This window comes from Bubalus kerabau, chromosome 2, assembly GCF_029407905.1.
Source record: "Bubalus kerabau isolate K-KA32 ecotype Philippines breed swamp buffalo chromosome 2, PCC_UOA_SB_1v2, whole genome shotgun sequence".
In the NCBI taxonomy this organism is placed as follows: Eukaryota; Metazoa; Chordata; class Mammalia; order Artiodactyla; family Bovidae; genus Bubalus; species Bubalus kerabau.
The window spans coordinates 92,153,965-92,177,820 of NC_073625.1; the positions used below are offsets into that span (position 1 = coordinate 92,153,965).

At 38.2% G+C, this 23,856-nt stretch overlaps 1 protein-coding gene across 1 annotated transcript in view; it reads right to left on the reverse strand.

The window, feature by feature from the left end:
• The window catches only part of IMPG2 (interphotoreceptor matrix proteoglycan 2), a 75,089-nt gene that overhangs the window by 13,959 nt on the left and 37,274 nt on the right, over positions 1–23,856 (reverse strand). Inside the window, exons 10-14 of the mRNA XM_055567965.1 lie at positions 15,895–16,139; positions 14,092–14,177; positions 4,574–4,877; positions 2,310–3,604; positions 1,504–1,723 (exon numbers count right to left, since the gene is read on the reverse strand). Of these exons, the coding sequence (XP_055423940.1) occupies positions 1,504–1,723; positions 2,310–3,604; positions 4,574–4,877; positions 14,092–14,177; positions 15,895–16,139 (2,150 nt within the window). The remainder of the gene's footprint in view (positions 1–1,503; positions 1,724–2,309; positions 3,605–4,573; positions 4,878–14,091; positions 14,178–15,894; positions 16,140–23,856) is intronic.

Here is a 23,856-nt window from a genome sequence, read left to right on the forward strand (position 1 = left end):
CTTACTCCTACTCAAAACCACGCTCCTCTGGTATGCAGAAGGTAAAAAAAAAAAAAGTCTGAGCATCCACCAGTATTCTCTGCATCCAACTCTTTCAAATAAAAATAATGGTTTATTTCATTCATTCACAGTATTTTTGAGTACCTTCTATATGCAGAGGTTTTGGCTACAAAATGGCTAATTAAACAGACAAAGTCTCAGTCTGTGTGGATAGTTCCACTGGGAAAAATAGCTATTAAGCAACTATGTGCATAAATTAGCATGACTACAACAGTTATAAATTTTACAGAGGGAAAAGAACCAGTCTAGATTATGAATCAGTGAAAGTCTTGAGGAAGAGACACTTGAACAGAGGCATAAAGGGTAAGCAGAAGTCAGCCAAGAGAGGAAAGAGATTCAGGCAAAGACAGAGTGTGCAAAGGTTTCAAGACAAGAAAAGTTTTGGGAATCAAAGGAATCCAAAACAAGCTAGTCCGAGTAGAACACAGTGAGTAAAAATGTTCGCTTCACTGGGTGATACTGGGGAAGAAAATAGGAACCAGGCCCCTGGTTACTGAACCAGGTAGCCACTGAAAGTATTTCAAGCAGGAAAGTGAAATAATCTGATCAATGCTCTAGAAAGAGTGCCCTGGGTGCTGTCTGGAAAACGAATGGAAGGGGATGGGAGAGAGGAAAAAAAGTGAGATAGTGGGGAGACTGGTCCAAATGAAAGATGATGATGGTCTGGCCTAAAGAAGGAGCAGTGAAGGCAGAGAAAAACACACAGATCTGAGATATCTAGAATTCAGAATCAATGTAAGTTTAGTGAGTGACTAAAAGTTAGAGGTGATGGAAACTGAGGTATCAGAGTGACTTTCTAGGTATCTGGCTTCAGTAGTGGAGTGGATATAATTTCCATTTAACAACAGAGACAAGCTGAGAGAAGCAGATTTAGTTGGAAGGTACGAAGAAATGGAAAACAAGGGCTCAGTCTTAGCTTCAGGGCTTAATCTAAGCTTGATATACATAGAATATATCCAAGTTGAGATCATCAACTACGTAGTTAGATACAGATTCTGGAGCTCAGAAAATAAGCATGATCTGCATATAAAAATGTAGAGAGTTATTGACATTTATATTAGACTTATAATAATGAAAATAGATAAAACAACACGGAAGAATAACACAGAAGGCGAGAGAGTTCACATCTAATGGGCTTCACGACATACAGAGGTAGCAAGAACACATTCAGTGGATTAGTAAAAGAGAGAAAAAGATGGAGCCGGTAGAAAAGAGAATGGGAGCTAAGTAAAGATAGCATGTGGGACAATCCTTCTGAAAAGAGAATGATACTGACACCCTTGGAAGAGATAATTTACTAATTATCAAAATGCGGCAAATTTGCCTGATTTAGTCCTCTTCTACCTATAAGTATTGAACTTACCCAATTCAGTGTGGAAGAAAATACACACGAATAATAATTAGATTCCACTAAGAAACCATGATAGTATTCAATATCATTACCTGATTCCACATCAAGGGAGTATTTATCAATAGCCAAGTTCATGGTTTGGTAGGCAGTAGTGCAAAAGTCTTCCAGAATCACGTAGACAGCATTGGTGACGTTAGGAAGGACAGACCTGGTGAACTTCATTCGGCTATTCACCACAATACTGCCATTTCTGAAGTTCAGGATTTCTAAATTCTGGAATCCAGTGAGATTTGATTGGAGATAGGGAACCAGCTACAATACATGTAAAGTGGTCAGTTTATTGACAAAGTTTTACATTTTGTTCAATACACCAAAAACAAAGAAAGACGAACCTCTCCACTTTTCCAAACTGTATTCTGTTTACATTATTTAAATTGTTCATCAACAAAAGTATGAATTGTGAATTATTTGAGTCATGAGGTTATCAGAGTTATTTAGGAAACCCATGGAACTCAGTTTTAGCCACCAGAGAGTTTATTCTCTGTTTCACTAAAGGATCGTGACAGTGAAAGTATTATAGGTACCTACAAAGCAATCTCACAATAAAATGTGAAAATAAATCTTAAACCTGTTTCAATCCTAGAAATTATGGAATAAAAATCCAGTATCTAAGTTGTCATATCACTGTTATGCCACATTTGTGTTTTCCTTTTTTTGTTATCCACCTGCCTCATTGTTTTCCTACCAACCCTAGGCTATTACACTATTTGGAGATGATAGGAAATGAAAGTCCACAGCAGACCACACTTTCCTTGGCTGAGAACTTATGTTGTGGGGAAAGAGGGGTGGTTCATATATGATTATTCACTAATGCCCGTATTTCACTTCTTATGCTTACCAGTTCTAAAAATCTTTGCTCCAGGGCTTTATACTCCAAAGAGTTTTTATTAAACAGATCTTCTGAAAACATCATGTTAGTCACTCTGAGGCTGAAGAAAACCACCACAGCTCCTACGGCTTGGGTATGACTCAGGTCATCACTTCTTGTGGGTTGAGCAACAAGAGCCATCTCTGTGGAGTGGATATTTGTAGACATTTCCACATAACTACCAACCATGCCACTTTCCTCAGGGATTAGCTCAGGCTGATAGTAATCTGTGCCTATCTGGTCCAACTCTAATGAAATATCCTGTACACCCATAATGACTTCATCTTCCAGCAGGGTGGAACTTATGGTTGAAGGCAATTTGGTAGACTGTGTCATGGAAGCTTTCAACCAGAGCTTGTCAGTACTCTGTGGTGTACTTGCCAATGTGTCTCTGGACAGTTTCCCTAAGGGATAAGTTCTTGCCCAAAAGACATCTGACTCTGGCACTGTGGTCCTCAAAGGCTGCACATCTGACTTTTCTATTGAAATCTTGCTGTCAAACCATTCATGGTTAAATGACTCTGTAGTCTGCTCCATATCCTCCTTTATAAAGTGTTCTACTTGATCTGCTTTATCAGTAGAAGTGGAGACTGCCACAAATGTCTGCAGAGGAGGTGATTTGGTAACTGAATAATAATCAATGTCGGGTACCTCTGATGTGTGCTTGGGTAGAACTGGAGATGCAGATTGAGTTGTGGTCTCTGCAAAGAGGGACACAGTAGGTCCACCAAGGGGCTCATCTTCTGCAAAGTTTGTAGACCCATCAAAAGGCCCATATTCTGAATGCTCAGCACGTTGATCTGCAGAATCTATTTTGTCATCTATAACTGGTTTCACATCTATACCCTCAGTTAGCAAAAGCGAATCCTCAACCTCAAGCCATGACTTGGACAATGGTTCAGTGCTCTTCTCTAATGAAGTCTCACTCCATGGCCAAGTAATCAGGTCTATCTTTTGCCCAGACCCTGAACCCAAACCACTTTCAAACATGAACTCTTTTTCCATAGTTATGTCTGGCATCCAAGGGCTCACTTCTAATTGGTCTTTGACTTTGGAGGCCAAAGAGTCCATGCCAAACGGTGTAGTTACTTCTTTAGCAAGAAGATCAAATGTGACAGAGGAGACTGGATATGGTGAGGATGGCAAAGATATCCCAGAGTCTTCCATGGATGGTGGTGTTTCTTTTGGCACAGGATAAGTAAATGGACTTGAAGGCAATGGGTTAACAGAAAGAAAATCTTCTGACACTTCAACTTTCATTAATCCTAAAAATAGAGTTTTCCATTAATCAGTCTACAAAGATGCCAAAATATATTCCCAGTCCTAATAAATACCTGTTTTTCCCCATTAGATCATGACAGACAGTTGCTGACTTTTACCTTGCCAAATCCAGCAAACAACAAGAAGGGATGATTATGTTTTTGTGATGTGGTACAATCACTCATGATTATAACCCCCTTCCCTGTGGATAACAAAACATCAGGTACTAAAATAACTCATTTTCAAACACTTTGGGTTTTTTTTACCCTGTGAAAACAGAGAACTGCTGGTAGCCATACTGACAACAAAGACTGACTCTAGTAAAATCTTAGGAAGAAAATTCCCTAGGAAATTGAATTCCCGTTTTCTGGCTATGTTTATTATCCACCATTCTTCAGGTTCACCCAATGTTCAAAAACCTGGGCTCATTATTTATATCTTTATTCATCTTCCTCTTTCACCTATACTCTATCCCTGAGTCTCACTGATTTGTCCTCTCCTGCCACATCTAAATCATCTACTTGACTTTCATTTCTCAATCTCTGCTACAGCTTCCCCAGTTCAGACTTTCCCCTTCTCAAGCCTAATGCAAGCTAAAAATCTCTATTGGCCCCAAATTAATCCTATTAAAAGATACTGGCATAATCTTTGAGGCTGTTTGTTTACTACTAAAATATTCAAGCAAGTACAGTAGTTCTTAAATAGTAATATAATTTAATTATATATCCTTTAACAGAAGCTTCAAAATATCTATCAGGTGATCTCACCCAAGATAGTCATTTCTTATTATTTACCTATTTGGACTTTCCATTCCAACCCATTAAAGCCAATTGTTCCCTTTCTCACACAACTTTTCCAAGACATTTCCTCTCAGTGAATGTGGCCATGCTTTCTTCTAACCCTAGTCTCTTGCTCTCTTCAAAACCTCTGTCATCTAATGCAATAAATTGTGAAAAGTGATTAAAATTCCTTACCATCTTCTAATGAGTGAGACCCAGAAGTCCTTTCTTCAGAAGCCACAGGCAGGTCAGTCTGAAGCACTGCTGGGGTGACAGAATGAAGAGTCAAGCCGCTAACGTCTAAAACCTCTGGGGAAGAACTGAGGCTCACCTTCGAGGGAAAGGCTAATTTGGGTGTAGACACTAAATCACCCAAAGGGCTTTCTGACCAGAGTTCCCTGCCAGTGGCTGAAGGAAGGCCAGAGCTGAAACCAAGTGGTGAAATACTGCTCGTGGTGGATTCATCTGCTGAGGGCCATTCAGCTTGAGGGGTATTATCCTGGAGGGGCAAAAAGAGGCTAAATCATATCACAGATAAAAGAAACACATACAAATAATTTCAAATAATCATCCATCCATCTACATTCCCAGATTTTACAGGGACAAAAGGCAATGTAATATTGGGGAAGGGATGGGGTATGGGCTCTAGAAGCAAAGAGATCTATAATTAAATCCCAATTCAACCACTTACTAGTTGGAAAATCTAGAGAAAAATCATGTATCACTTGAACCTCACCTGAAAAGTAGGAACAGATGACAAATTATCTTTAAAAGATCCCAAACAAAGTGAGTTTGTGGGATAAAACATTGTTTCTCTTGCTTTAGATGGTTCCTTTCCCTCTATCTTATTAGTGTGCTTTAAATACACAGAAGTTACTAGTATCTTTACTTTGTTGTCAAAAACCTAAGCACGTTGCTCACAGCATGAAAAACAATCAGTAATTTTATTCATCATTCTGAAAGGTATTAAAAATTAATTACAGGTCTTTTATTTTCATAAGAAATGCCACCAAGTGAAATGTGGTCTCTTACCTTGAATAAGTAGCCATATCTGCAAATTATAGCAATATCTGTGAATTATAGTACCACCTTTACTAACATAGTATTAATCGTATCTTAAAATTTAGCTGGTGGCTCAGGCAGTAACGTATCTGCATGCAATACAGGAGACCTGGGTTTGATCTGCATGCAAGACCTGGGTTTGGAAGATTTCCTGGAGAAGGGAATAGCAATCCACTCCACTATTCTTGCTTGGAGAATCCCATGGACAGAGGAGCCTGGCAGACTACAACCCATGGGGTTGTAAAGAGTCAGACATGACTGAGCGACTAAGCACACACTCAGGAATAGAAAAGTGGACAGAAACACAATCCTTGAACACATTAATTATTTAATCTTGTGAAGATCAGTCTATGTAAAAAGGTTTAATGATGATTTTAATAGGTAAAATGGCCATGACATTGGATAGGAGTTTATATATTCCAATCTATACTGAATAACAAAACCCAAGAAGTGTCAAATGCATAGAAGGAATTCATAAAATATTTCCTAGGTGAAAACTGAAAAATAAAAATAGGAAAGATCAATAATTTTCTACTCTAAATAGCATTAAAATCTCATGCAGATTTTTTAAAGACACCAATGCCCAAGCCACACACCCCAGAGATCCTAACTTAACTGGTCTAAGAGTGGGACCAAGACATGGTATTACACTCTTAAAGGTTCCTCAGTAAAGGATGGAGCCTCATCACATGCCCATTGTATTATACCAGCCTGGGTTTCTAAAATACTTCTTTAGTTGTTGAATCATTATATTTTCTCATTAACTGGAAACTTTAAGAAAATTTCCACAAGCATGAACCTGCCTGAAAACTAGAATTCATGGGATAGCTATGAACAAAATAAAGTCCATGAAAACTAAGAATAAGAAACTCTGAACAGAATCCCTTCTACCTTCCTCCAGGAGATTCCTGCCAGAGGTGGTGAACTTTCACTGGCACATAAGCTCAAGCCTAACATGCTTTTTAAACAAAAGCACACAATTTTAAGGTGGCTAACTATAGTTTAGTCTATGGCCATGAACTAACTCAATCTACTAAGCTATGGAGGGACTCAACTCAGTTACATCACCTAATGTCTTTTATGCTTTGCCTACACACTTTCTCTCGTCTCTCCATCAAGGGTCCACATGATGAAGCATTAGATAGCACACTCCCTCAATCACAAAGGAGGAAACAGGAGGCAAGAAATTACTGAGCATGTCCGAATTCATCCCTTCTTCTAGTGATAAATGCACAGTAGATCATTGGGTATACATAGAAATACTCTTACTTTCATCTACTATTTCTAAACTAAAAGCACTAAGTCAAGTAACTAATTTTCTTTTGTAGAACTCAGTGACACCAACACTTCGTTCCCTGTTCAGACTCTTTTAATTAGGTCCTATTTTAAGTGGGCCATCCTGTTGATTATTTTTATCTGTCACAACCCTAGCTCCTTCTCTTCCCTGATAACTTCATCACCCCCGCTCCCTTACGAGCTGTCTTCTGTTTGAGTTTGCACGTTTAGAAGCAGAAGATCAAAAAACAGGAAGACTGAGAGGTTAGGGTATTTCTTTCCTCTAAGCCTCCATACTGTGTGTCCTGCAGTAGCTCTGTCCCTCTACAACTGAAGCTTCAGCTCTTACTGGGCTCTGGTCACTGCATTTCCTCCCCCTGCCCTAAACCTCAATGGATGGGAATGGCTTCTCACTGCTGTTAGTCTCAGCACGCTTTGAGATTTCCTTTTTCATTCCCTTAACCTCGCACTATTAACCAGGGGGTTCTGCTACCACTGAAACCCTAACTGAGCCATGTTCTGTAGTGCAATGTATTTTAAATATCCATAAAAGTTTGCATCATTTTTGTCAAAAGGTGATTACAAGATATGTGATGAAATACAAATGGCCAGAAAAGGAAGAAGAGAATGGATTAAAACAACAACATGAACCAAAAATGGTATCATTCTGGCAAAATTTAATTAGAAATAAAGAATCTAAAAAGTAAAGAGGGAAGTGATGAAAAGGGGATGGTGCAATATTACTATATATTTTTGGCAATGTGACTTGGTCAGAAATAGGAATTAGACAAATACACATCTGAGCATTAGACTGGAGTCTAGTGATCTGAGTCTGATGAACTGAATATATAGAGAAAAGCAAAATATATATCAAAGGAAGAGAAAGACCATCTTCAAAAGACTAGATGTAACTGCTGCAAATGATATATTAAAAAAAAGAACCATTTCAGGATAAGAAATTACCTCTTGGGAATTCTCTCATCAGAAGTGAAACTGAGGATATCAAAACTTGATTCATGAGTAAGGCCAAAAAGATGATTTAAATCAGGGGAAAGATTTCTGGCATTTTTCTAGTAAATTTTAGTATTTAAGAGTATGTCATCACCAGGAATGAATTTAACCTTCATAACTTCAAAACCCTATATAGGGAAAGCAGCTTGTAATCACTGACCTATGTACATGGTGCTCCTATATAACCTAGCACCAAACAGATACATAAAGTTGCCTTTATTTCTGACTAGAGAGTCTAAAACTTTCTGGGTCCTCAAAAATGAGCCAGAGTGATGTAAGCAAGATGAATGAGTAAGACATCCCCAACTCATACTCCCTTTTCAACAACACCAATTTTCACCCTTTGTGGACAAAAGTGACTTTGTGGGAGCTGCGGGATTCAGTACTATACATCAAGGGACCCAGAAGGAGTCTGGCCCACCTGGAACATTGGGTAATAAGCATACAGACTTCAGCCCTGGCTGTGGACTTGAGGTGGCCCATGAACTGGCTCTAGCCCCTCTTGGACACAATCTGGGAGACACTGGAGAACAATAACTTGGACAATCACCCGTAAATGAGAGAACCATTGTGGAAGTCCAAGAGTAGCTCCCAAAACACCACTAAATCCAAGTTCAGACACACTGTTGAAGGTAAGCGAAACAGTTTCACTTTACCCACCTCATCCCTCCCACATGGCAACACAGCCCACGGCCAAGAGAGCACCACTCTGCACAAGATTTCTGCACAGAGGAAAGTAAGAGTGTGTTAGTCTCTGGCCGCCCCAGCTGTGCAGGTCCTTGTATTTCTCTCTCACTCTGTCCAGAGTACTGAGTTGTAAGATGCACAACTAGAGGATGGGAAGTGGCTGAAAGAAGAGCAGCTAGGACTCTGAACGTATTTAAGGGATACAGATCCTACTAACTGCATGACGGACTCCATCAGGAGGCCTGACCATGAGTTGCCAAAACGCTTTGCCCATTGATCCCCCTTCCATAGCCCACAGGCGCTTCCAGTACTGTGTGTGCCTCACCCCCACACACACCTGCTCCACCCCATGGCTGGTTCCTTGTATGCCCTTCCCATGGCAGAGAGAGCAAGCTTTGGCAGACAGCTAGTGAACAGAAAGCCAGCCTGAATCTATAGGCCAGGGACAGATGACAAACTTTAGCTTCTGCACTTCCCTTGGGAAAGCAAAAGGAAAGCTATCATCACTCAGCCTGGTGCACTGCAGGATCAAGAGAGGGCACACAAGCTTAAGAAATCTGCCACAGAGGTAGCAAGAAGCATGCAGAAGGTATATCCATAGGAGGTCTGAGAAAAACAGAAAGAAAATATTTTAATAGTTATACGAAAAGATATTCAAAAATCACCTTTAACAGGGAAATGCAAGTCAAAACCACAACAAAACATCATCTCACACCTGTTGGAATGGCTATTTTCAAAAAAGATAAAAGTGCTAGCAAAGGTGTATGGAAAAGGGACCCATGTGCACTGTTAGTGGGAATGTAAATAGGTTACAGCCATTGTGGAAAACAGTATACAGTTTCTTCAGAAAAATTAAAAACAGAACTACCATGTGATCCAGCAATCCCACTTCTGGATATATGGCTGAAGAAAACTAAATCAGTGTGTCAAAGAGTTCTCTGTACTCTCATGCTTACTGCAGCATTATTCAGAATAGTAAGACATGGAAACAACCTGAGTGTCCATCAGTGGATAAATGGATAAAGATGCGTTACACACACACCATGGAATATTATCTAGCCAGGAAACAGAAAGAAGTCCTGCCATTTGTGACAATATGAATGGACTTAGAGGGCATTATGCTAAGTAAACTAAATCAGAAAAAAAGGTCAAATACTGTATGATACCACTTATATGTAGAATCTGAGAAAGCCAAACTCATAAAAACAGTTGTGTTTTCCAGGAGCTGGGGGTGAGGAGATGGAGAGATGTCAGTCAAAGAGTACAAACTTGCAGCTATAAGCCAAATAAGTTCTGGGTATCTAATGTACAACATGGTGGCTATAGTGAACAGTACTGTTATAAACTTGAGATTTGTCTAAAGAGTTACTCTTAAATGGTCTTACCACCAAAAAAAAGATAAGTATGTGAAGTGATGGAGCTGTTAACTAACTACTGTGATAAGTACTTCACAATATATATCAAATCATCATCTTGTACACCTTAAATTTATACAATGTTCTAGGTCAATTATATTTCAAGAAAGGGGAAATAAAAAGAATTGCCCAGATGGAGACAGCAATTCCAGAGTTCAATTCCAAATAAATGAAAAGACAACAAATTGAAGTCTAGAATGTAGAAGTAAAACAAATAGCTTTTGTTTTGCCAAAGGTTTAGTGCTTTATAAGGCCATCCTTTGGTTTACAAAAATCTTATGTTAGGAAGGGGGCAGAGCATGCACATATATGTGAACATAATAAAAGTACCAAATTTTATAACTAGAAAGACTCTTAAGAATCATTTAGTCAAAACTTGCCTATTAAAAATAAGGAACTGAGGTTCATAGACAGGAAAGGCCCACAGTGACAAAAAATAGAGAAAAAAAATCTGAATTAGATTCTGAGTTACTAGAATTCTGTCCTTGGGTTTCACTCACCATATAGGACTTTTTGTTGAAGAATATGTACAAGTGTATATACCCAGAGGGCAAAAGGATTTCCAGAGGAGAAACTAGAGCTAGCAGATTTGGCAGTCAGTTCTCATTCAGGCTGGCATGTGTGCAAAGATCCAAAAGACTCAGGTGAAAAAAGAGCAGAGAAAGGAGGAAAGACCATTTTCTAATATTTAAATGTCTGCTATGTTGAATATAGAAGCTATTCGTATATAAGGGAATTCTTCCTTTCTCATTTTTTTCTATTATCCTAAAATTATATATGTATTCAATTTTAAGTAAGAAAGCCATTTAGTCAATACTAAGTTCTGTCCCTCAAAAAAGCTGTTATGATGATAAGAATCATACCATACCAGAGAATTCATTTGCTTTCCTCTTAATTATCTAAAACCACTTCTAGAAATGTGTTAAAGCCACCTGTGCTTCCAGTTGAGTCAGGTATATTTATATTGTTGTAATTCTAGGTGTGCATTTTTTCAAAATTATAGGAGAGATGACTAAGCTCCTCGACCTATACCTAAAAATTTGAGTTTTATCAGACAGAGCCTACGACCTGACACACATTAGGAAAGGCAGTTGAACCCTCAATGAAAAAGAAATCCTCAAGAAATATACATGATTTCAAATACCTGTAAACTAAATTCCTTTTCATTTTCTAAAAATTAAAACAATAAACAATTCTGTAATGAAAGTTAAGCCACAGGTAAGCAACATAAAATGTGAAGTAAAACAACTTGATTTTTTTAAATAAAGAAGACCATCTATTCCAAACAAGTACCCCCTAAAAAAAAAAAAATGGCATGGCAATGAAGCTTTCTCATATATTTTGAAAGGTAAACACATACATGCCAGGAATAGCACTTCATTTATTTTTATATGAATAGATGTTCCCATAGTAACAAATTCAACTGCTGAATTCTTCTTTTAGCTCAATGTAGTATATCAACAGGTTCAATATTATATTGGCCAGTTTCAGTTCTGCTAATGCCAATTGAAAAGCTTGCTAAGTGCTATAGGAAGCACACTGTGCAACAAGTGATTTTCCAAATCAGAAGGCCAAAAGGTGTCAAATTCAATATCCCCAAATTACTACCTCTAAAATAATTTCTAAAAATAAAATCTGGTTAAAAAAAAAAACAACAAAGACACTTCTAGTTAATCATACTTTTCTTTCATGTCTTATTATTACCCATTAACATTCCAATGTCTCCTCAAACTGAAAAACCAAGGAGTTGGCTTAAATGCAAACAGACCCACAGAACAAGCAACATAAATGAACAAATGAGTACAGTTAGTCAGTGTCTGCCATAACTAAACGGGCAGCCTCTTTCAACCAAGCTCTAGCCACTTCTTGCAATGGAAAATGTAAACAATGATATCGGATCTTCTGGTTTTCAAAATAAATTGAAAAATCTGCATTTTTATCAAAAAATCTCCTAATTTTTAAAAATTGGCTTAAAAAAATAGCCCCAAAGCACATGCCTATAGCTGGATATCTAGTCAGCTCATCTCAAGTTTGCAAACCCTGGCTTATATAAAATTGTGTCTTTACATCATTCTAAGTTATCATCACAGATCTGTGGTGACAAAGCCCTGACCATCTGTATGTGTTCTTTAGTTGGCGGGAATGCAAACTAGTATAGCCACTATGGAGAACAGGTAGAGATGCCTTAAAAAACTGGAAATAGAACTGCCTTATGACCCAGCAATCCCACTGCTGGGCATACACACCGAGGAAACCAGAATTGAAAGAGACACGTGTACCCCAATGTTCATCGCAGCACTGTTTATAATAGCCAGGACATGGAAGCAACCTAGATGTCTATCAGCAGATGAATGGATAAGAAAGCTGTGGTACATATACACAATGGAGTATTACTCAGTCATTAAAAAGAATACATTTGAATCAGTTCTAATGAGGTAGATGAAATTGAAGCCTATTATACAGAGTGAAGTAAGCCAGAAAGAAAAACACCAATACAGTATACTAACGCATATATATGGAATTTAGAAAGATGGTAACAATAACCCTGTATGAGAGACAGCAAAAGAGACACAGATGTATAGAACAGTCTTTTGGACTCTGTGGGAGAGGGAGAGGGTGGGTTGATTTGGGAGAATGGCATTGAAACATGTATAATATCATATAAGAAAAGAATCACCAGTCCAGGTTCAATGCAGGATTCAGGATGCTTGGGGCTGGTGCAGTGGGATGACCCAGAGGGATGGTATGGGGAGGGAGGTGGGAGGGGGGTTCAGGATGGGGATCACGTGTACACCTGTGGCAGATTCATGTTGATGTATGGCAAAACCAATACAATATTGTAAAGTAAAAAATAAATAAATAAATAAAGTAGCCCAAAACAACTGTTAAAAAAAAAAAAGAAAAGAAAAGAAGCCCTGACCAGAATGTGATCAGAAGGAACAGAGGCCAGAGGCATGTGTTTGCAATGGATCACCACTCCCTGCCACCACACCCTGAATGAACGCCTATGACAGCACCACCTTATTTGTGTACAAGTCTGTCTACCACCACCAGACTGGAAACTACCTCTTGTAGGCAAGACCACACTTTATTCATCTTAGTCTCCCCAGCACTTGGCACATGAAAAGGACAAAATAAATACACTTGAATGAGTAAGTGGATGAAAAAACAAACACCAAACGAATGTAATCTCTGATGTCAATCTCCCTCTAACCTTTTTTCTCCATTATGGAACTTGGTGAAAAGAGTATTTCCAGTGACTCCACATTTCAAAACTGAGTTGCTCTACACCTGAGCAGAAGGAAAGGCTGCTGATATTGATGGTTAAGCCAGTTTGAGGCAGACTTTCTAAATTTCCACTGCTGGATGAAAGCCAAGAAACAGATGTTTGAAATTAATTTAACATTAGTTTCTTTTCTGCCATATGAGACAGAAAAGAAGTATCAAGAGGGTAGAAGGAGTGGGGAATGTAGAAGAAGGGAATGTCCATGGTGCAACTATGTGATAACAGAAGATCCTGGAATCGTTGTAGACAGTTTGGTCTTTAGTGGTACTGAGGTGGTTGTTCTACCGACACTGCAGGAAGCTACTTTCTTTTTGACTGGTTGCTTCTGGGTAGGTGTCATGGCAAGTGGAGGTTTGAAGGGACAGAAGTGTGCCCAGGGGAGTTGAGCAGTAGGAACAGCAAAAAAAGTTCATTCCATGCTGTTTCTGTGCAAATGGGAATGTTTTCTGCCCAGGATAAAGAGAGGCTGATTTAGAGTCCCACGCAGTATTTGTCATTTGTCAACCAGGCACTATTTTTACTCTTCTTTCTCTCTTTTCCATACGTACACTGTTCTATAGGCTCTGGAATCTATTAACATTTTCTTCAATACAGTCCCTGTAACAAAAAACTATACTCTATACCTATGTACATCGAATTTACATTTCTGGGTAACTTTTAGAGAACAACTCAGTGGGCACTTACAGTTTAATTATCACCAAACAAGTATGAACCACAAATAACCTTTCTACCATTTGCGGACTTTGGCAATGCCGAACGTATGGACTTCATTTAACCACTGCAGAAGGCTTAAATTATCTGCTCATGGTTGGGTCCATGAGTTGACAACTATGAATAATGTTCCAAGGATGATGTAAGAGAATATTTGAAATAGGAACAGCTTGGGAAATCCATGATGCCAAAGTAAGCAGGTAGGTGTACAAAGAAGAGAAGTTTTAGAGCCTGGTTCTAGGCATAAAACACAGAAACATACTTACCAGAATAGATGGTAGGGCTTGCTGAAGACTTGAACTTTGAATGTTCCAAACTTGGTCTTCACTTTGGGGAAGTAAAACCCCTCTCACTAAAGAAAGAATAACATTAAAGAAATTTTTAGTTGAGACACTACTGTGTTTAAGATTCAGAGACAATTAAAAACCAAGTTCTTCCTTTTTATAAGCTTAGATTTGGGTAGAACAAATGGAAGGATCTTGCCTAGAAAACGCTTGGTACTTTATTCAAATATTTTACTTATATTAGCACCATCTATCTAAATTATAAGACTCCAACATAAATATTCTTCCCATTGTTACATTTTGAACACTCCTATTTTCTTTCCTTTCTCAAGCATTTTTTACTCTTTTCAGGATTCCCATGAAGTATCTGTTCTAAAATTGACTTTTTTTCATTTTAATAAGAAAGTTGAACTGAAATTCCAATTCATTTGGGTGATGCCAAAAATGGAGAAAATTATACAAAACTATTTCCTTTTTGGCAGCAAAACTATTTCCTTTTTGGCAGAAAGTACCTTTGAAAAATAGGGTAAGACACCAGAGAGTTTATCACTATACCAATACTAAAGAGTCACAAAGTTAAGAGAGGAGATTATATAATTCAACTCAGTAAGATTTACTGAAACCTCACTAGTTACTATAGACTTTGATGATATTGAGGCTTTAAACATTAGTATAAAGCCAAGTTCCTCTTGTGGAAGTGTTCCCTATGTCAGAGAGATAAATAAAACAATATGAGAGGCATTTATATAATGTATGTGAACACAGACCAAAAAATAGAATGATTTTTCCTGGAGGAGAGAAGGAATCAATAAAAATTAAAAAGAAGGGGTTGCGAGAAAGGTGATCTGGTGTATCACACCAAAAATAGAAGCAAAATCTCTGTATTTACCTGTTCCTACTGCACTGACACCTGGGTCGGGAAGATCCCCTGGAGAGGGAAATGGCACCCCACTCCAGGACTCTTGCCTGGAAAATCCCATAGACCAAGGAGCCTGGTAGGTTACAGTCCATGGGGTCGCAAAGAGTTGGACACAACTGAGTGACTTCACTTTTACTTTTCACTGCACTGATATAAAGGGATCAATCAAAAATCAAACTTTATTTTTGGAAAATAAGTACTTTCCAAAACTTTTTCTCGACTGTGTGTTCAGTTAACTTGTCTTCTATGGAAAACCAGTAGCATGAAATCAAAGATGAATATATATTTTAATGACGATCAAGTTACCTAGGAAGCTGCAGCCATTCAGAATTCTAAAGCTGGCATAACAACAGAAATGTATTTTAGGAACAAAATTCTGAGCAATTGAAATGTACATCTACTGAAAGGCAAAGCACCTGAATTAGTTTGTGCTGGATATCCTAAAGCTTTTGTTAAACTTGCTGTGAATTACTGACCTCTTTCTAGGACACCTTCTAGAAGGTAGCTCCACATAAAAATAAGACCTCACTATGCTCTTTATGGATTTAGTATCCTAAACAGCCTCATTTTGCCTATTGCATATCTTAATCCTCATGCCATTCATTCGCCAGAAACCCCTGATTAATCTACCCGAATTAGCTGCATGGCTAATAGTCATTAGCTTAATGACTATGAACTAAAACAGGGAAAGGAAAATATGAACTATCTGGAAATAAAGCTAAAGCACCATTCATATCAGGATGTTTTCTGTATGATGCAGCCTAGAGAGTGCTAAGAACCATATATATATTGGGAATTTCATTTTATGAGAATATACTGGGAAAGAAAATAAAACTACACAAGGACTTAATGGTTATACAACTTACCATTGATAAGCTGAAGGGAGTCAGGATCTGGATTCAAAGAAGAGCTCCCCAGCAAAAAATTCTGGTGCAGTGTCTCAGCAATATAATCTCTGAAGTTACTAATTGTATAAACAGCAGTGGGCTTATCATCCAATTCTACAAGACCATGGTTTTCCACCTTGTTGGAATGTAGGCTAATTAGGTCCCAGGTAGTATTGCTGATAGCCTCCCCACTGAAGGTAACTGCATAGTGAACATCTATGCCACTGTGGATGACAAGAGAAACAGATTAGGTCCTGCCAAGGAAACACAAAGAAAGGAACTCTGAAGCCATGGAGAGCAAACCTAGGAAGAGTCTCATAAGGCAAGGATTCCATCACCATTCTCCGTAGACTCTGGATGGCAACATTTAGCCATCCCCTTCTTCCAGAAAACAGAGAGTTTATAGCTCTAAGAACACAGAGGCCACAGAGTCAGCCTGCATAATACCTGAGCATCTTCTTCCCCCCATGTTCTCACCCCTTCAAAATCAACTGTTCCTTTTCACTCTCAGTCAGCTTCCTTCTTCCCCTATTAGAGTTTCTCCTCCCTGATTTAAAAAAACCAAACCAAACCTTCTAACTCCACCCAACAATGGGAAATCCTCTTGTATCTCAGTACTGTTGCTGTATGATTTATGTACTCCACAATGGGGAGTGAAACAGTAAAGCAGCTTAATGACTGTGAACTGAAACAGTTATCTATTATGAAAGGAAAATATGAACTATTTGGAAATAAAGCTAATTGATGACTTGTGAATTTTTTTAAAAAATATCATGCTAGAATATCTTCTAATATGACAGCTATCTAAGTCTCTTCTTGATAGCCCAGACAATTTACAGTCCCATAAAGTTTAATAGTGCATTGTAAAAAAACTTACTAAGAAGTGATGGTTTTTTGGCCTAGTAGTAATGATAACTCCAAAGTTTATGACTTTACTTGCCTATAGGACATTTAGCAAATTAGTTAATACAACTAACAAATTAGTCCAATTTGGCGGGGCTTCCCTGGTGGCTCAGTGGTAAAGAATCTGCCTGCCAATGCAAAAGACACGGGTTTGATCTCTGGGTTGAGAAGATCCTCTGGAGAAGGAAATGGCTACCCACTCTAGTATTCTTGCCTGAGAAACACATGGATAGAGGAGCCTGGCAGGCTACAGTCCATGGGGTCAAAAACAGCTGGATACAACTTAGTGACTAAATAGCAACAACATCTATCTTAGCATTCCTTTCCCAGTTAACTATATATATTTCTTTCAAATGCTCTAGAAACTACCTCTCATTTTTCTGCTGGCTCCCTCATTAATGAGTTGAATAAAATTTTGACAAGTGTTAATAAATAACTTTGTCTGGGAATGGGGCCTTTTCACTATCTTTCCACAGGCAAACAAAGAGACGATTTCTTGGAAGAAAGGATAAAGTGAAAATAAATAAGTAGGACTTGATATGTCATTTGACATTTTCTTAAATAATCATTTTGAAGAAACATCAGAATATAAGATTTTTAAACCAATAGAACTACACCTTATAGACCAACTCAGACTTATCTAACAGCTAAAAACTAACATTTTTTAAGTGCTTATAATGACAGGTTATTTCCCAGGCTTTGTCTGATTTAATACTCATAACAAATGTGAAAGTTTTATTATTTTCAGATTATTGTGAAGAAACTAAGCTTTAAAGAAGACTTGCCTAAAATATCACAATATATAAAGGGGTAAAGTCAAGATTCAAACGCAGATCTGCCTGACTCTGGCACCAGCATTCTGAACGACTACACTACACTCAGTAACTTTAAACTATTAACAAAAAAAAAGTCATCACGAGAACAGCTTTGCTCTACTCATCACCCTCACTTCCAGCCAGTCTGTGAGACACAGCCATCAGAAACAATACCCTACAAGCACACCAAGATCCTCCACCCTCTCAAAGGTGCACCACCCTCTCAAAGAGCCTCCACCCTCTCAAAGATGAACCACTGAAGGCAGATGTGCACGGAAATAATCTGCCACCTTCAGACATTCTGTAGGAGCAAAACGATGCCCAAACCAAAGCACTCAAATAAGCATTTCCTCTTCTGATTCACTTATATATTCCTTGATTATAGACTGTGCTGTTTTGTAAAAAGATTTTGTTTATAGTGAATGCCTTGCAGTCTGTCCTTGAGTTTCTATCTCCAATGTCTGACTTGGTACCTGGCATTCAATGCCTATTAAATTAACAGAAATCTATACTTGCTTGACTATAGAGAGAAAACTCCAGCCTTAATTAAGGTATTTACATATCTTTAGAATAAAAAAATGTCAGGATAACGAGAGGGGTCTCATGGAGTCTAGAAAAAGGGCTACTTAACTAATTTATCTTACTATGAGTGAAAAGCCTGTGACAGTGCATTGTACCTTCCTTGTAACACAGAACCCTAGATTGGAGACAGCTACAATAGGCTAGCATGACTTTGATATTGGCCATTAGGATCACCCAACTTCCCTTCTCTGATCTCAAGCTGGCAAAAGAACTTACGATCATAATTCCCTACAGATTGTCCTATGGGGAAAGAATGCATGAGCTAAGCCAATGCAATAATTAGTCAGCTGGCAGATACATTTCTTGCTTTAAATGGATTGATCAGCATCCTAGAGAATGCACTATATTTTGTAGTTTGGTAAGCATAAATTGGTCTTAGGAGACCTCTTCTTCCTGGGAACTCTGGCAGTTCTGGACTTGCCCTGGGTCTACAGGGGATGCCATGAAGGTGTTACCCCTTGCCTACCACAGAAGCAGTGAGGCACAAAGTTCCTGTCCCACTCTGAGTATCATCAATAAGGTTTTCCTTCCCAATCTGATAAGCTGTCACTTCCAATGGTGTGCTTTAGGGAACCTTACAGTGGTAACTGAGCATCTCAACACTTGGATGTCTTGCTGAGCGATGAGACATCTGCTTGTCATCTCTAAATTCCCTCAATCCCTTAATTTATCATGTCAGAACATGTTGATTCATGAGTAACTCCCGATCTCCTTTTGTAAAGAAATAAATTCAGTAAAATATGGTGGGGAAAAAAAAAAAAAAAATGATGGCCCTAATGTGAAATTGAACAGTAAGAGGGACACCTACTGGTCAGAACTCACCACACCACGTGTATCCTAAACATCCCTCACAATGCCTGGCTCCTAGTAGTTCAATAAATATTTTTGAAAATAATGAAAAAACAAATGGTTAGTTTTATTCACTAATGTAGCAGACAGAACCATTGACTTTGTGACACTTAAATGACAATATGTGATATTCTTGACTTAATCGGAAGGGTGCTCAGTCTCTAAATATGCAGGTGGAGCAGTGGCCTGCCGATGCAGGAGATGTAAGTTTGATCCCAGGGTCAGGAAAAGCCATTGGAGTAGGAAATGGCAACCCAGTCCAGTATTCTTGCCTGGAAATTTTCATGGACAGAGGAGCCTGACGGGCTACAGTCCATGGGGTTGCAACAAGACAGATCAAACTAAGTACACACATTTTTCACCCTAAAGAGCATGCATGTTAACCTCATACATTTCTGTCTTCTGAGTAATCATTTTAGGGACACCGCTTCACAGGCAGAACATAACTCTGTGAGGACTGCATGATCTTTCCAAGCTCTGCGCGATGGCACATGCTTGCATCTCCAGAAAGGTGAGCTTCTCCCTGGGATCTATGCCCAACCTAGTAACATGTTAACATGAATCTAAGACAAGAACCAGGGATAAGGGGAAAAAAATGGAGGAGAGGAAATGGCTGTGCCAGTTAGCACTCCAGTTGCTTCCTGGACTTGACAGAAAATCAGACAAGGCAAATCAAGCTCTTATTGAGAGCCCATCATGTGCTTTCCATGACTTTTAAACATCATAGGGAGATGATCAAGAGAAATGTTTCTGGATCAAGAAATCTGTGCAAATCAGGGAGTCTGGGTTAGATTAGTGGTCTTACTCTTTACTGGCAAAATATAATTTTTATCCCAGTGTTTTCCTTGGACATCTAAAAATAACACTTCTAATATCATCCACCTTGTCTGGTAAAGATATATTCATTAAAGAAGATAAAATGCCTCACAGAGATACTTCAATTCATTATCAAGTTTCTGTCCTAGAAAGAGAAATCAAAGAAATGCTTGAGGAATCAGAAAATCATCTATTCTCAGATTCGAGAACTTCAGCATGACCCAGAACAGACTTAGTTCTGGCATGGTAAATGCAACACAGAGATATCTCAGGATAAACAACAGAATAAAAATAAGCCAAAAGAACAAGGAAGTACATAAGATGCAGGATGCACACTGGGGACAAAACATTATTTGATTGAAGAAAGCTGTGCTGCCTTTCTGCACTCAGCAACACCAAATTAACCAACCGTCACTACGGCATCACCTTTCACCTTCTAAACTACACTGAAACAACTGCTATATAGAGGAGAGTCTCTCTGACTGCTATTTCCAAAGACATCAATCATGTGGAGAGGAAATTTATTCCTCACTTCAAATGTCCTCATTGGCTGTCTGACGTGTGCAAGTTTTAAATAGAAAAAATAATATTACATCTCATGACAATCAATCAAACCAGAGGTATTTCAAGAAACTCAGATATTTCTTCTTCTCTCACACTTCTATTAGGAAGAAAGTGCATACAAGGCCTGGAGTTGAATTTTTGAAGTGTGGACACCAGGCAGATATTTTGTTGATTCACTTCAAATGGGTCCTACTAACTTAAAATAATGTGTGCAACTTGAAAGAGGTACAAAGCAAACAGAAAACTTCATGTGTATATAAATACTTACGTACAGAGACAGGTTATATATATATTACATAGACTACTTCTGTGCTACACATTCACTCATATGCTACACATTCACTCATACACAGCTCAAAATAAAAGACTACCAAGAAGTTGTGAATAAACTCCACCAACTGGTTAATATTCGACAATATTGAACAGTTTTTGAAACTGTACTTAGGTTAACAATTCTATCATAAAATCAAATGGCTTCATATTGAATTGTTCTCTGTGTCCCCATAGAAAACTCAGCACTCAGCAACTGAACACTATTCTTTGACCAGAGTGTTCACATCAGAATTCAGTTATGTTTTAACAGTCTAGTTTTCCCAGTTCAGTTCAGTACAGTTGCTCAGTCATGTCCGACTCTTTGCGACCCCATGGACTGCATGCAGCACGCCAGGCCTCTTTGTCTATCACGAACTCCCAGAGTGTACTCAAACCCAGTGATGCCATTCAACCATCTCATCTTCTGTTGTCACCTTCTCCTCCCACCTTCAATCTTTTCCAGCATCAGGGTCTTTTCCAATGAGTCAGTTCTTTGCATCAAGTGGCCAAAGTATTGGAGTTTCAGCTTCAACATCAGTCATTCCAATGAATATTCAGGACTGATTCCCTTCAGGATGGACTGGTTGGATCTCCTTGCTGTCCAAGGGACTTTCAAGAGGCTTTTCCAACACCACAGTTCAAAAGCATCAATTCTTCAGCGCTCAACTTTCTTTATAGCCCAACTCTCACATCCATACATAACTACTGGAAAAACCATAGCTTTCATTAGACCTTTGTTGGCAAAGTAATGTCTCTGCTTTTTAATATGTCTAGGTTGGTCATAACTTTTCTTCCAAGAAATAAGAGTCTCTTTGAATTTCATGGCTGCAGTCACCATCTGCAGTGATTTTGGAGCCCCCCAAAATAAAGACTGTCACTGTTTCCCCATCTATTTGCCATGAAGTAATGGAACCAGATGCCATGATCTTCGTTTTCTGAATGTTGAGCTTTAAGCCAACTTTTTCTCTCCTCTTTCACTTTCATCAAGAGGCTCTTTAGTTTTCCTTCGCTTTCTGCCATAAGGGTGCTGTCATCTGCATATCTGAGGTTATTGATATTTCTCCCAGCAATCTAGATTCCAGCTTGTGCTTCATCCAGCCCAGTGTTTCTCATTATGTACTCTGCATATAAGTTAAATAAGCAGGGTGACAATATCCAACCTTGACATATTCCTTTCCTGATTTGGAACCACTCTGTTGTTCCATGTCTGGTTCTAACTGTTGCTTCTTGACCTGCACACAGATTTCTCAAGAGGCAGGTCAGGTGGTCTGGTATTCCCATCTCTTGAAGAATTTTCCACAGTTTGTTGTGATCCACACAGTCAAAGGCTTTGGCATAGTCAATAAAGCAGATGTTTCTCTGGAACTCTCTTGCTTTTTCGATGATCTAGAGGATGTTGGCAATTTTATCTCTGGTTCCTCTGTCTTTTCTAAATCCAGCTTGAGCATCTGGAAGTTCACAGTTCACGTACTGTTGAAGCCTGGCTTGGAGAATTTTGAGCATTACTTTGCTAGCATGTGAAATGTGTGCAATTGTGCGGTAGTTTGAGCATTCTTTGGCATTGCTTTTCTTTGGGATTGGAATGAAAACTGACCTTTTCCAGTCCTGTGGCCACTGCTGAGTTTTCTAAATTTGCTGGCATATTGAGCGCAGCACTTTCACAGCATCGTCTTTTAGGATACTTAGTAAATACTTAGTAAATACTTGCTAAAATAATATAAACAAAAATGAGGAAGTCAGAAAACCCTTTGCAAATGTAAGATATTATATTTATATCTTATATGTGGTGGTGGTTTAGTCACTAAGTTGTGTCCAACCCTTTGCAACCATGTGGATTGTAGCCCACCAGGCTCCTCTGTCCATTGGATTTCTCAGGCAAGAATGCTGGAGTGGATTGTCTTTTCCTTCTCCAAGGAATCTTCTTGACCCAGGGATGGAATCTGTCTCCTGCATTGCAGGCAGATTCTTTACTGACTGAGATACCAGGGAAGCCCCTGATCTTACATAAATGAAGGCAAAATGACATGGATACCTGGAGGTATTACACTGAGTGAAATAAATCAGACAGAGAAAGATAAATACTCTATGTTATCACTTATATGTGGAATCTAAAAAATTAAATAAACAAATTAACAAAACAGAAACAGACTCACAGATATATAGAACAAACTATGGTTACTGGTAGGAAGAGGAAAGGGGGGAGGGGCAGGACAGGAGTAGAGGATTAAGAGATACAAACTACTATGTATAAAATACACTACAGGGATATACTGTACATACAGCACAGAGAATATGGCTAATATTTCATAATAAGTTCAAATGGAATAAAATCTATAAAACCCTGAATCACTATGTTCCACATCTGAAGCTAATACTATAAATTAACTCTACTTCAATAAGAAGAATTAAAATTAAAAAAATTAAATGAAGAAATGTTATTTTATCTCTAAACATCCCTGTGCTTAGCCTATGAATTTGCTTCATATATTCTACATTATTATTATTTATCTTTCAAGAGAAAGTAAATTTTAAACAAACTTGAATTCAAAGACAAAAAGACAAGCAACTTTCAAAAAGGGGACTGACTATGCTTTTAAGATTGTGCTTCTAAGAAACTCCAGAGAGCAACTGTTTTTACAAATGAACTGTGATAGAAATCAGCTTTCTTCTTTTCATTTACCACTTAAAATGACACTTGGTTATATTACTCAATGACAACAGTATACTTGAAAGTGCTTTATGAATGCCAATTTTCATACTAATTTTAAATTAAGCATAGTATTTTAAAGTATTTGACAAAGGCTTATTATACAGCACAGGGAATATAGGCAATATTTTATAATAACTAAAAGTGGAGTGTAAGTGTAACCTTTAAAATAACTATGTAGTACACCTGAAACATATATAGTATTATAAATCAACTATACCTCAAAAAAATAAAAGTTTTAAAATAAAAATTAACAGATTAAAAAATACAAGTACTTGTTAGTCAGCAGTCTATGATAGAAGTCTGTAAACTACAGACTATGAGCTAACTCCAGCCCACTGTCCATGAGTTAATGGATTTTATATTTTTTAATGGTTGAAAAAACTCAAAATA